The following is a 12,659-nucleotide window of genomic DNA, read 5'->3' on the forward strand; positions in this document are numbered from 1 at the left end:
ACACCGGTGTAAGCACCCAAAATCGGTCCTGATAACGCCCCCGGAGCTGCCATTCAGGGTCGTAGGATAGGCGCAACTCCGCAGCCAATCGGGCGCTGGGTCGCTGTCGACGATCGACTTTGAGTTGCCGGTGCCAGGATCAAGCTTCGGCTTGAGACGCCGGTTGATAAGCCCCGTTGCTCGTGAGTGCGGGGATAGAACGGTTTCAAAGATTGGATAAAAGCTTGGGAAACGCGATCGATCCATGGCTTGACAGCCCGGTCAGAGTGCATCCAACGATAAGACTTTAACTAGGTCAAGCATCATGACATCCACTTCTCCTCCAAGTCCCGAGGACGCCTTTCAGTTATTCGACCTGCGGGTTGAGGTCGTCTGTCCACCAGACACGAGGATCATGTGCGGCGCCAAAGAGGGGGATTACTTCACGCTAAAGGGTGAGATGTTGTATCTGCCACCAGACCAAGGCATCAGCATATACAGCTTATGTACGTTGGATACCGACTCATATCTACTCCAGAGTCACAGTTGTTGATTCTCATTAACAGCATCGGTGCTACCCCTACTTGCTGCAAAGCAACGCGTAACTGCCAAGAACGACTGGATGACAACCGATGCGTTGATCGCATGCCCGGATCCCTGCTGTCCTTCCCAGCTGAAGATTGTCCGAGAAGGCATCAGAACATTTCGCCACTCGGAGACGACTGCCGTTCCTTTAAACAACACTGATGCGCCCAAGTAGAAGTCTTACACAGACACATGTACTCAACCTCACCTTGGTCTCATCGATGTTCAAGCAAAAAATACACCATCCTGAGCATTGAAACCAGCTTCAGCCATGAGTCTAACCCAGGTTTCATCATCTGCAAAATCCAAACTCAGTGCGCCTTCCGCCTGGTTGAAAGCTCGACCTGAAATTGCGGCATGCCCGATCTCGCGCGTCGTGTCCCGCTCGCCAGCCCGAAGCTGGTCACGATGCTCATGAAGATCCGTTGCCGTCGACGCCTCGGCTGAGGGCTTTGAGATTCTAGCCACGATGTTGTCGAGAAACCTTGACTGAAGTGCGCAACTCGAGCCCGGCGGCGCAGCTTGCTGGGAGAAAACCAAGGCTGCACCCGAGATAGCACTTTGAATTGCTAGCTGAATTTGGCCGGTGATGGAATGGGACGTAGATAACATGAGCTAGACACTGGTTAGGCTTCAAATAGAGAAGAACAGTAAAAGCTTTTCAAGTAATCTGGTCTTACCTTGATCAGGAATGCTGCACTGTAAGCAGTCATTACATGAACAGAGTCTTGGGCAAAGTAAAGCCAAGAGGAATGACGGCAGATGAGATGCAGCATCTCCAGGGCACTTGAGTAGCTGACCCAGAGGGCCTCCATATGGTAGGTCATGTTCGGATCCGACTGTGCCAAGATGTCCTGTAATGGCAAAGAGAACAGTTGTAGCCTGAGATGTGTGCCATAGAACTGGATCAAAAATGGATGGCAGCTGCCTGAGAGTTGAAAGCTTTAGCAAGCTAACTTTCAAGGCCTGGAGTTTGGGCATACCGGTATCTGCTACGCTGAGCCACCTCGACTCCCATTCCTCGATTCTGCTCTTGATGATTGCAAGAAGGGATTCGAGGCTGTGTAATTGTCTGGCGCGAACTCGACTTGACCTCGGTCCTAGTAGCCTGAAAACCTCTGAACTCAACAGTCGTAGTGTTACCAGCGCACCGAGCAGGCGATCACCAGGAGTAGCCATTGCATCCTTGCACCATGGCTCAATAGACTCGATGATCTCACTTCGTTCGATCATCCACGGCTTCCCGGTTTGTAAGCTCATGCTACGCCCTATTAGCTTTTGAGCTACCATCTTCGCTCAGCCTTGGTCTACATCTTACCTTCGATCGTAAACAAAGAGAACTAGCCAGGTTCTCTCGATGTTCCTGGCTTGACGTCGCTCCAAGTCCGTGACCGCGATCGATTGCGGCGAATAAGGAGCCAGCCGATGCCAGCCCAGTTCCATGCCCATCCTGATCACGTATCCCAGGAGCATCCAGGCACGTGTGTCTTCAGACTCTTTCCAATAGGTCAAAATCATCACCGCTTGAGCAGTCTCAACCGACTTGGTCCCTTTCCTGAAAGTGGAGGCAAGGATATCTTCTGCATGGTCGCGGAGTTTCCTGTATAGAGCAGGATTGAATGCTTTTGCGGCCGCAGCTAAGATTGCCGTGAGAAGGAATGAAGACTCTTGTCGGATCCGGCTGAGAGTGTGCAAGTACGGGTCCAATTGACTTATATATGGATTGAGAGACTCCATAAAACTATTCACATGTTACTATTCTGTTGTGTCATGGCGAGAGTAGATATTGAAGAGTTAGATACGAAGATGCTTCAAAAGGACGGGGGTGGAACAGGCTTGGAACATGTGCATTGACCTTCTTGGACTCACTTTTCGAACAGAGACGAAGCGATGGAAGAATTGAGGAGACCAAGTTGAATTGGATCATCTGCAGGGATCCGCGACTCTTCTTGCTGTGCGTCTGAAGTGGTCGATTCTGAAGCATTCAGTATGCTCCCAAGTGAGAAACTGCCTCGAGTGGCTGCACGATTGAACAGCCCAGCAGGTTGCAGGCTTCCGTTGCTCCAGTCTGGACTTCGTTGAATTGCCTGCGTCTGTCTACTTCTCTCTTCAATCTGTCTTTGTTGTACTGACGGGGATGAAGCGACTGGTGCCGTTGGGATTTGGGCTTTGCGCTTGGGGGTAATACTTCAATTGTTAACTTCTTATGGCACTGCTCCTTCAGGTGGTACGCACCGAGTACCTGGTTTCCGTCCTCGGCGGTGATCTTGGAAGATGCACTTTAATGACTTCCGGTTACACCGATCGCAAACCGTTTCATCATCTGCAGTGATGCATTTCATTTTGACACTTCTGCATTGAAGGCATGCTTTAGAACTAATCGAAGCCATTTCTATCAGTCGGGGGAGGCGTTGCTGGCATCTCGGACCGCTGAATCTTACACGGGCTTGAGAGAGGGCGATGCTTGGGTATGCTCCATTGTGCAAGCTGCTTTACTGTGGTAGATCGCCGGTTAACCAGCTGTGGAATCAGCACTAAGGATGACCGGCAGTTGGACTTGATAAGGTTAAGGGAGGGAATTCGCCGGCTTCGGGGGTGCTGTGAATCCTTCTCGGGTTTCTTTCCCTATCTTCACCCACTTTTCTCCCCGCCGTTCCCTGTGGTCTGATGTGGGTAAAGATAACCGAGTAATGAGCCGGCAAGCTACCGCCAGATTCGTTGATCGCCGATGGCTTCTGATAGTTGAGATGAACGCCGGTGGATGTCAGCTCGAAGACAGGGTTCAGCTTGTAGCCCTGTAACAGCATCGTCCATGTTGTTTGACAACTAAGAGAAGGCTTACATGCAAGTCATCAAAATTGAACACTGCAGATAGTACTTGGATTTTGTCAAGGAACCTTCAGAGTTTCTCAATCTCTCACTTCCAAAAGACAATTCAAACGAAATGGCGGCAGACTCAGAGGGCCAAAGCGCCAAGACGGCGCATGTCAACATGATGACAGACACCATTATCACGAACATCCCCGCTGAGAATCTACGGGTCATCATGCGCTCGCTGTTGGCCGCGCACCCGGACATCACCACAACTTTCGAGGCCGAGACCCGAACTTACATCAGCGATGTAGCATTGCCGTCAGCTCAAGGGGAGTTGTCTTCGGAAGCAACTTTGAGAAAGACTCAGGCAATAATTCGTTGCATGCTGGGATGCGGGCTCAGTCTTGAGAGCCTTCCGCTCATGACCAGGGTGGTCAGGGGCGGCATCAAGCTTCTCGTCGATCTAGAAACTACCAAGAAGGGAATAACTGCTGTCTTGGCATCCGTTGATGGCGATATAGTCCAAATCATGACCGCCGTCGAGAAAAGGCTGCTCGCTGCTGCGCGCGAAAGTCTCATAGACGATGAGCGCGACGCCGTGACCAATTTGCACGAGTCTCTTCTCGAGTGCAGAGCCATCATAGAAGAGAAGGGAATGGAATATCCCTACACGAGAGCACTGTTTGCGACTTCCATGCTTCTTGGAGTGCCACTTCCAGTCTTCGATCTGCCTTCAATCGCTTCATCGGGTCTAAGTGCATCTCTTACCGGCCCTGTGGATGCGAGGGAGACGTTTGAGATGAACGGCTTCAGATTGCCTAGATTATTCACCGGGCTTTGGCAAATGTCTAGTCCGTCCTGGGGCTCGGCGCCTACATCCAAAATCATTGCCCAGTTCTCCAAGCACATGGAAGCAGGTCTTACAGCCTTCGATATGGCGGACCACTACGGCGACGCGGAAATCATCTTTGTAAGTCTCATCTTGATAGCATTTCCCTCAGAAAGTGTTACTGAATGAGTTAGGGTCGTTTTCGTTCGACGCATCCCTTCAACGACTCGACGTTCGCAGCGACCAAGTACTGTGTCTTCAACCCAATGACCGTTACACGTGCCGCCATGCAAGCCAACGTAGCTGAAAGATGCCGGAGATTGCAGACAGATAAGATCGACCTACTTCAATTTCACTGGCAATTCGTAAGTAGCCATATAGGCCTGCCGGGTATTCTAATGGTGGCTGACTGAGGCTCCATGACAGTATGAGGACCCTCAATATGTGGAGGCGTTGCGATTTCTTGAAGAAGACTCGCGCGTCAAGGCTTTGGGGCTATGCAACTTCGATACTGAGCATATGCAAGTCGCCATCAATAAAGGGGTCAAAATACACTCAAATCAAGTGCAGGTATGCTGAACTACCGCCAATTGGAAGGCTGAGGAGTTGAAGCTGATTGGCCCTAGTTTTCGTTGATCGATAGCAGGCCCGAGGTCCGCATGGGCATGGTCTGCCAGGAACATGATATCAAACTCTTGACATACGGAACACTGGTAAGCTTCGTAAGATAATTGGCATGACTGATCCGCTTGAAGGCTAACAGCTGTCGATGTAGTGTGGTGGGTTCCTCGCTGAGAAGTGGCTAGGTAGGGGCCAGCCGGATCTCTACGATGAGGCGATTACGCCTAGCCAGCGCAAGTACTACGCTATGATCCGAAGCTGGGGAGGCTGGGATCTGTTCCAGGATCTCTTGATGGTGCTTAAGTCAATCTCGTCAAGACATAGCGTCAGTGTTTCCAACGTGGCCACTCGTTGGGTATTGGACTTCCCCTACGTTGGGGCAGTCATTGTTGGGACCAGGATGGGCATCAGCGAGCGTGTGGAAGAGAACTTGGCGAGTCTGGGATGGTCTCTAAGCCAGGAGGATCGAAACCTAATTGAAGAGGTATTGAAGAGGAGCCGGAGGTCGGAGATGTTTGACGCGATGGGAGACTGCGGAGGGGAGTATCGCTAGTAGGTACTTAGTTGTTGATACGGGTCCTACCTTACTTAGGAGCCTTTCGATGATGAGAAGAGTTGTTGTAGCTACCGTGAGATTATTCATCCCTGCTTTACATGGCATCCATCTGATTAGATCGCCCTGGATACGATGATGGTGTTTAGGCGGGAAGTACCTCGATCGTCAGCAGGGGAGGTTTGGGGGTTAGGGGGGGGGGGGATGAGAAAGGTGTCAGGGCAAGATTATAAATGTGGCAGATAAAGGAGAAGCACAAATCCTATCATATTCTGCAGAACAACATCCTATTTAATGGTATTCGATCACGACCTCAAGCCATGCCTTGTTGATTCAAGTGTAATCATCAACCCTATCAACTCTCAGGGAAAAGGCTCGAGCCTCCTCGGCTCAGCTTCACCACTTGTTTCTGCTGAATGTCTCCCGCCGAGAACCCCACGAGAACCTCATACTGACCATCTACAAATATCCAACCTTCAGTCAAAGCGTCCCACACCTTGAGATCCTCAACCTTCACCAACAACTCCACAGCCTTGGTCTCCCCAGCTTGGACCTCGACTTTTTGAAAAGCCCTGAGCAACTTTGGTGGCTCTTTCGCAGCAGCTGGAAATCCAACATAAAGCTGAACAACCTCTTTGGCCTTGATGTTACCTTGATTCAACAAGGTCGTTTTGGCGCTTACAGCGCTGTCATTTAATGATACCTCCAATCTGGTTAGACTAAAGTTGGAGTATGTCAGGCCATGTCCAAACGGGAATAGAGGTTCGACGCCGCTCTGGTCATAAGCCTTGTACCCCACATAGAGGCCTTCTTCGTAGGGCACTTCGATGTTGGTACTGATGCGTATGGTATCGTTGAGGCTCTTGGGGAAGGTCAAGGGCAACTTCCCGCTTGGGCTTACATCGCCGAATAGAAGACGCTCTAACGCAAGCCCGACCTGTTGACCAGGATACCAAATTTCCATGACGCCTTCGACTTGCTCGATCCAAGGCATCAGAACTGCCGAATTTGTGTTCAAGATCACAACGGTTCTGTTCGAGATGCTGGCGAGTCGGCTGATGATGGCGTCCTGGTCACTAGGTAGAGAGAGTCCAAGGCCGCTATCAGCCCCTTCAGATATCCGATCTGAGGCGAAGATGACGCTGATATCTGCCCACTCGGCCAGCTCATCGGCCTCTGTGACTCGGGTCTGATTGCCGATATCTACTCCAAGAGTGACTCCATAGGCACCAGTAGACAAGGAGTAGCCCATGTCATATATCAACAGAAGCTTGACCTCGGTTCCCGCTTTGAGGTACGCTGCGCCCTGTACGTAGTTCCCGAAATTAGCGTAGGACATGTTGGCCATGAGCTTGTCATCCAAGTACAACAACGCGGTACCCTGGCCATACATGGAGAAATGGTGCATTCCTGTTGTCTTTGGAAGGAAGACCGCTTCGTAAATAGCCGAGAAAACGTCTGGATATGCCTGCCAGAGTGCTGACGGGTATGTAGCAATGGTGATGTTGGGCACGAACTCGGTGGTATTTATAGGTCCGGTGAAGTCGGTTGTCTTGTAATACGTCACGTTGACGCCTCCATCTCTAAACATGTTCGAGGGAATTGTGGGAAACTGACCAGTGCCAGGGTACGACATGGAATACTTGGTTGTGATATTCTCTGTATCTCCTCGGCGCTTAATCGCATCGAGAGGTGCTTGAACGACCATGGTAGAGTCAATGACAAAGCCACCGTGTTTCTCAGAGACTTGGTTCTCAAAAGTAGCCCCAATTCCAAAGACAGCAATCTTGGAATACTTGTCAGGAGAGAGAGGCAGGGCACTTTCGTCATTCTTCAGCAGAACGGCGCCCTCTTCCACCATTCGCTGCGCGAGATCCAGATGCTCCTGGGTACGCACATGGGCTGTTGAGTCTCCAGTCACCGGATTGTCAACCTGTCCAAGCTTGAACATGTACCGCCAGACCCTCAGAACCATGTCGTCAAGTCGCGCATGTGGTATCGACCCGTTGTTGATGGCTTCCACCAATAGGTCGCCGTAGTAAGCAGGGAAGCCGTAACTACCTGTCAAGTCTCCGCCAGGCATTGAAATGTCGAGCCCAGCCATGACAGCAGCAACGGTGCTTCTTGTAGAGAAATACCAATCTGCGACCACAAACCCTTCAAACCCCCACTCTTGACGAAGAGTCTGGTTGAGGAGCCAGTCGTTCTCACAGGTGAAGAAGCCATTGAGTCGGTTGTAGGAGCACATGACACTCGCTACATCTGCCTCTTGCACACTGGCTTTGAAAGCCGGTAGATAAAGCTCATGCATCGTCCTCTTGTCAACAGCCGCATCGACTGTTACCCACTCCGGGCCGTTGCCGAAACGATTCGTATCCTGATTATACGCAGCGAAATGCTTCGGGCACGCCAGAGCTCCTTGACTTTGGATGCCCATTGTACCGGCAACCGCCATACGGGCTGTCAGCCATGGGTCTTCGGACAGAGTTTCGGCAGCGCGTGCCCACAACGGAGAGCGAAGGATATTGATGGTCGGCGCAAGGACGATATTGCGGCCTTTGCCCATGTGCTCTTGTGCGAGTGCCTGGCCAAACTCATACTGTATCGACGTGTCCCAAGAGCTTGCCGCGACAACTGGAGCTGGGAAAGCGGTCACATTATCGAGCGAGTTGCCGACTCCGGCAGGCCCATCGCCCATGCAAATGCCGGGAATGCCGAGAGATGAGTTTCCTTGAATGTGTCCGATGCAGGCGTTGACACCGGTTCCGTTATCTGTCAGCTATGGGTGTATCAGCATAAGCTCTCTCAATTTTCATGAGCAATATGGAGTTGAAAATCTGACTTCAGTGTCGCCTTGAACCATGGCATGCTTTTGGGTGTCATTGAGCTGGGCTATGAAAGACAGGAGACGCTCCTCGTAAGGCAGGGTCTTGTCGAGCCATGGCTGAACCGCGGAGGCAATCAATGCCAATGAGGCTATCTGAAAAGCAGAGTTTACCCTCATCTCCATTCGCGTACACAACTCATGAGGGAGGATGAATCAACAAGATGCCCGTGAAAACATTCACCGGCGTTGGTACACTTTCATACTTGAGAGGTCTTGCAGGTTCCTTCACCGTGGCTCTATCTCCCATCTTATCGCGTTACATCGCATATCATCACTTGATGAGCTTCCTTCTTTCAAGGTTGTTCAGATACCTTGTCCTGCACCGGTCTTTAACGGATGGTCCGGGGCAGTAGTAGAAGGCCGGGGTGAGTGCCCTCCCTTGCTTTTGAATGCCGGCGAAGAAGCAACTTCACCGATAAGCCAGTTGTCATAGTGAAGATACTCTGGAGATTACAGTGCGGGGTACATAACTAGCAGTTGAGAGAACGCGGAGATGACTCTGTGGGCCCGGTCGAGAAACGTCCTTAGAGAAATCGATCTTGAAGACTCGACCCTGGTTAGTGGGAATGAAAGTACCCGTTAATTGGCTGTCTGCTTCTTGTCGGCACACAAAACGGGGGGTTTCCGGTCGAGATCCACACTTCGGCTTCGACAAGCCGGCTCCGAGGCCGGACACCCGGGCTCGTGCCGAAAACTAACCGGCGGCGAAGAGGTTCCGTCTCGGGAGTAGCATTCTAGAAGACTAGAAACCCCATCCACGAGCTTCAGTCCATCCAGACCTCGGCACCAGGACTAGCGCTGTAACATCTTTTAGACAGGATGCCACGCTGCTGACTTGCGAACCAAACATGGATGAAGCCCGCGAAAGGTCTCGAGGCGAGACCGAGATGGGAAGGTCTGCTGGGATTTGATATACCAGAAATGACACAGGATGCCTAAGAAACCAACAACAAACAGGTACAGATTCCCTTTTTGGCAATCCCGATGCGAAGGGGGCGCGGAGCTGGACAAGGCACGACAGGTTGGAATCCCGTAGACTGACACGACGATGACAAGCGATGGCTGCTGGCACGAACACTTTGACGCGCCGTGCGTACGGTGCTGCAGATCCGGAATCCAATCCCTCAACTCATCCCTTCCCCCCTCGCGTTTCTAGCGCGGCAGAATCGGTCGAAAGTCGGAAGTTTCCTCAACCACGGGCACTCTGGTCGCTTCGTGTCTCCGTGGGGGATGTGGTCTAAGCCGCAGCTCGTTTCACCTGGATTCTGATACTCATACAAAGATCTTTCCCCCTCATTCTTCGCACCAAAGGTTCAGATTGTTGAGTCTCCCTCCCTCCCTCTCCTGCAGACTACTGGGGAAGTTCTCTCGCTAAGACTCGAGACACATTGGCGCAGTTTGGCTACGATTACGGTTCTCGTTCCACTCAAGCTTCTTGCCCTAGCCACCCCCACGGTCGTACAAGCCCGTCGCGTAAGTGATCCACCGCCTGGCCACACCCACCGGGCTGCGGGAGAGTAAAAAAGACGAGTTTATACGAGACTGCACACCACTACCAGTTTTCACGGAGACTTCTAGAGGTCCTGCGAAAGGAATCTTGGCTTCGTTCGCCGGGCCGCGGGAGTGAATTGGGTGTTTCCTGAATCGACTCGTGGGACACTCCTGATTCGCGGGTCTCGGATTGCACTCTAGCTGAGTTTTATTTCCGGGCGTCACCTTACCTTAGGCCTTCCAACTAACCCAAACTTGTGTGGAAGGCCGTGTGGAAGGCAGACTTTGACTGACACTGACTTACACGCTAGGCCATCGTCAGTGCCGCACATGAAGCTATGCATCGTGAAGACGCCAAAGACGGCCCGTTCTTTACGTCAATCAACCGGTCGGTCAACTGCCATCAGGCTTAAAGAACGTGCGGTATTCAACGTATACTATTGCTTTGAGAATGAGAAGAGGCCTGAAAACAGTTTGATAGGACCCTTGGAGAGACCCTTCACACATAAGGCAGATGGCCGGCCGACTGAGGAAGAAATAAGCTCGCACCGACGAGCGGTCTGACCTCTGCCGGCGTATCCCGCTCTCGTTAACAAAATCTGCGACGGCTGGCCTGGATGATCCCAACAAATCCCGGTCAAGTTGTCGACGACCTTTCTCCTATGAGAGGTCCGGAGAGGAATCCGCAGCGAAGCAAGTCGGAAGTTCACAAGCGAGAGGTATGTCTTCTTTGGTAGTGGTGCTGTGGGGGATCGCCAGATCCGCCAGCGCGGGAAGAGAGTTGAGCAGGGATCCGCCCGCACGTTTCACGTTTCACTTCGGCGAGCGACGTCGTGTCAGGCTGTGCTTGGGAGGGGGAGGCTCATGGGTTGGGGAGTGTTTAACACCCCAGCTTCGGGGACGAATCCGTTTTATATCTTTGTTTTAAAATAGCTCCGCCGCCCGGTGGTGGTACTGGTGGTTTGGCTGAGGGGCAAGTCGAAGAGGCTTGGCTGGTGAGAATGTCGAAGAGAAGACGGAGCCTCGCGCCTCAAATATCAGTCGAGCAACGCATAGATAGCTCGAGGGTTTAAAGTATTGCACAGCCTCCATCATCGAGAAAGTGAGGCTTGAAGGAAGGCCAGATACATCGTCAATATTGCCCGAACCCGCATGTATGGGTCAAATCTGCGGGCTACCCGTCGAGCTTGTGTGAAATAAGCGCCGGACCTTAAACAAGGATGCCATCCCCCATGTTGACGATCAACCTCAAAGGTTCATCCATCGGCGATGGCATGCGGGCCACGCCGATTCGTGCGATGCGAGTGGCCGAACAAAATCATTCATATCCCATCCCGCCTCGAATCTGAGTAGGCCTGCCGTGCCAGGTACTCTTCCTGATCCATGCATTGACGTCAAGTCCAAAGACAGCAGTCAATGCGAATAATGGCTAGAGGCATGCCCCGGTCGAGGAAGACGTGATGGAGGGCCAGAAGAAGCGTCGAGTCGAATCTTCTTCCTCGGGCCTCTCGCCCCCTCCTCTACTTCCCACTCCCCCAAACCGTATGAAGGTGGGTAAAAAGGTACGGGGGTGAACCGTGAGTAACTTGTGAGACGGATTACGCTTTTGGGAAGTCGATGAGCTGAGATTTCATATAATGTTACCGTCTGTGCGAAGGTTGTTTTGCCCCTCCCGTATGTGAGGGTCTGATCTAGTCTGTGCCAGTCTATAAGCCTCCAAGATCCTTCTTCTCTCTCTTCCCTTCTGCTTCTCTCATGCTTGCTGGCCAAACACGTCGATATACCCACCGTACGCTATATACCTGAATCTCCGGAAGATCACCACCACCTACACCAGTCACATTCGTAACCCCGGTATCCTCGACCGACAAGATGAAGTTCACCACTGAGATCACTCTCCTCACTCTGGCCATGGGCGTCTTCGCCGAGCCCCCCACCAAGGTCGTCGCCGAGCGTGACCTGGCCACCATCCAGGGCGTCATCCAACAAGTCGGCAACTCACTGAAGGACCTGAACAAGGCTGTGGAGGGCTTCAACGGTGACCTCAGCGGTCTCGCCGGTGCCGCTGGCGCCTTCACCAACACCCTCAACCAGGGTACCCAGCAGGTCATGGGCACCAGCGAGATCACTCTCAACGAGGCCCTCCAGCTCCAGCAGTTCGTCTCTGGACTTCAGAGCGATGGAAATGCCCTCACCAAGAACCTTGAGAAGAAGAAGCCCGAATTCGAGAAGGCTAGCCTCTGCGGTATCATTTCCTCACAAGTCGGCTCCGTTGGCGATGGCGCCAAGAAGCTCATCGACACCGTCGTCACAAAGGTCCCCCAGAGTGTCCAGTCCGTCGCCAGCCAGCTTGCCGGCAGCTTCGCCACAACACTCTCATCAACCCAGCAGTCCTTCGCCGCAGGCAACTGCACCAACGCCAACGGCATGGGCGGCGGCGGCAACGGAACCTCGAACGGCACACCCAAGACTTCCTCCCCTGCCAAGGCTGGCGCCGCTACCCTCTCCGTCGGCCTCGGCTCCATTGCCGCGGCGGCGTTCGCTGTTATGCTGCTGTAAGCGGATTTCGCGTGGAGTTGGGACAGGAGTTTGGGGTTTGGACCGGAATTCAGCGGAGGATATATGGGAGATTTCAAAACATTGTCTATGGTGGCCTTTTTTCTTTCTTATAGGCACTCGAGAGTTGTATCATACGGGCTCAGGTAGACAATGCGAAGCCTGCTTCTTTGCCACTATGTGTATATTGATGTTGTTCGCATATACCACTTTGCCCACAGGTTGACTACTACAGAGTGTCATGCGGACTGCGGTGGCTAAATCACATTGGCGGTGTATCTGGGCTAGGATCAAGGCACGTGTTGAGGTGTGAAGAATTCGCTATCTGATTATGAACTTTTGTC

At 52.3% G+C, this 12,659-nt stretch overlaps 5 protein-coding genes across 5 annotated transcripts; 3 read left to right on the forward strand and 2 right to left on the reverse strand.

Moving 5' to 3' along the window:
* Nucleotides 1-304: 304 nt before the first annotated feature.
* On the forward strand, nucleotides 305-739 carry BDZ83DRAFT_755335 (uncharacterized protein; the record flags this gene model as incomplete). The annotated part of the gene is made up of 2 exons (XM_060514595.1): nucleotides 305-485; nucleotides 546-739. The coding sequence occupies 2 exons, from the start codon at nucleotides 305-307 to the stop codon at nucleotides 737-739; spliced, it is 375 nt and encodes a 124-aa protein (XP_060361365.1).
* Nucleotides 558-2,954, reverse strand: BDZ83DRAFT_786185 (fungal-specific transcription factor domain-containing protein; the record flags this gene model as incomplete). Its single annotated transcript, XM_060515648.1, has 6 exons — nucleotides 558-1,179; nucleotides 1,245-1,492; nucleotides 1,548-1,825; nucleotides 1,883-2,305; nucleotides 2,434-2,751; nucleotides 2,800-2,954. 6 exons carry the CDS (start codon nucleotides 2,952-2,954, stop codon nucleotides 790-792), a joined length of 1,812 nt encoding a protein of 603 aa, XP_060361366.1. The 3' UTR covers nucleotides 558-789.
* Nucleotides 2,955-3,299: 345 nt separating this feature from the next.
* On the forward strand, nucleotides 3,300-5,441 carry BDZ83DRAFT_795198 (aldo/keto reductase). The gene is made up of 5 exons (XM_060515832.1): nucleotides 3,300-4,348; nucleotides 4,402-4,572; nucleotides 4,634-4,777; nucleotides 4,834-4,920; nucleotides 4,983-5,441. Exons 1-5 carry the CDS (start codon nucleotides 3,509-3,511, stop codon nucleotides 5,379-5,381), a joined length of 1,641 nt encoding a protein of 546 aa, XP_060361367.1. The 5' UTR covers nucleotides 3,300-3,508; the 3' UTR covers nucleotides 5,382-5,441.
* Nucleotides 5,442-5,680: 239 nt separating this feature from the next.
* BDZ83DRAFT_786195 (glycoside hydrolase family 3 domain-containing protein) lies at nucleotides 5,681-9,001 on the reverse strand (the record flags this gene model as incomplete). The annotated part of the gene is made up of 4 exons (XM_060515649.1): nucleotides 5,681-8,160; nucleotides 8,224-8,357; nucleotides 8,580-8,711; nucleotides 8,968-9,001. The coding sequence occupies 4 exons, from the start codon at nucleotides 8,999-9,001 to the stop codon at nucleotides 5,737-5,739; spliced, it is 2,724 nt and encodes a 907-aa protein (XP_060361368.1). The 3' UTR covers nucleotides 5,681-5,736.
* A 2,523-nt stretch (nucleotides 9,002-11,524) lies between these two features.
* Nucleotides 11,525-12,576, forward strand: BDZ83DRAFT_786208 (cell wall protein; the record flags this gene model as incomplete). The annotated part of the gene is made up of 2 exons (XM_060515650.1): nucleotides 11,525-12,314; nucleotides 12,537-12,576. Exons 1-2 carry the CDS (start codon nucleotides 11,632-11,634, stop codon nucleotides 12,574-12,576), a joined length of 723 nt encoding a protein of 240 aa, XP_060361369.1. The 5' UTR covers nucleotides 11,525-11,631.
* Between the last annotated feature and the right edge of the window lie 83 nt (nucleotides 12,577-12,659).

Source organism: Colletotrichum acutatum (genome assembly GCF_030867785.1).
Source record: "Colletotrichum acutatum strain CBS 112980 chromosome Unknown BDZ83scaffold_98, whole genome shotgun sequence".
In the NCBI taxonomy this organism is placed as follows: Eukaryota; Fungi; Ascomycota; class Sordariomycetes; order Glomerellales; family Glomerellaceae; genus Colletotrichum; species Colletotrichum acutatum.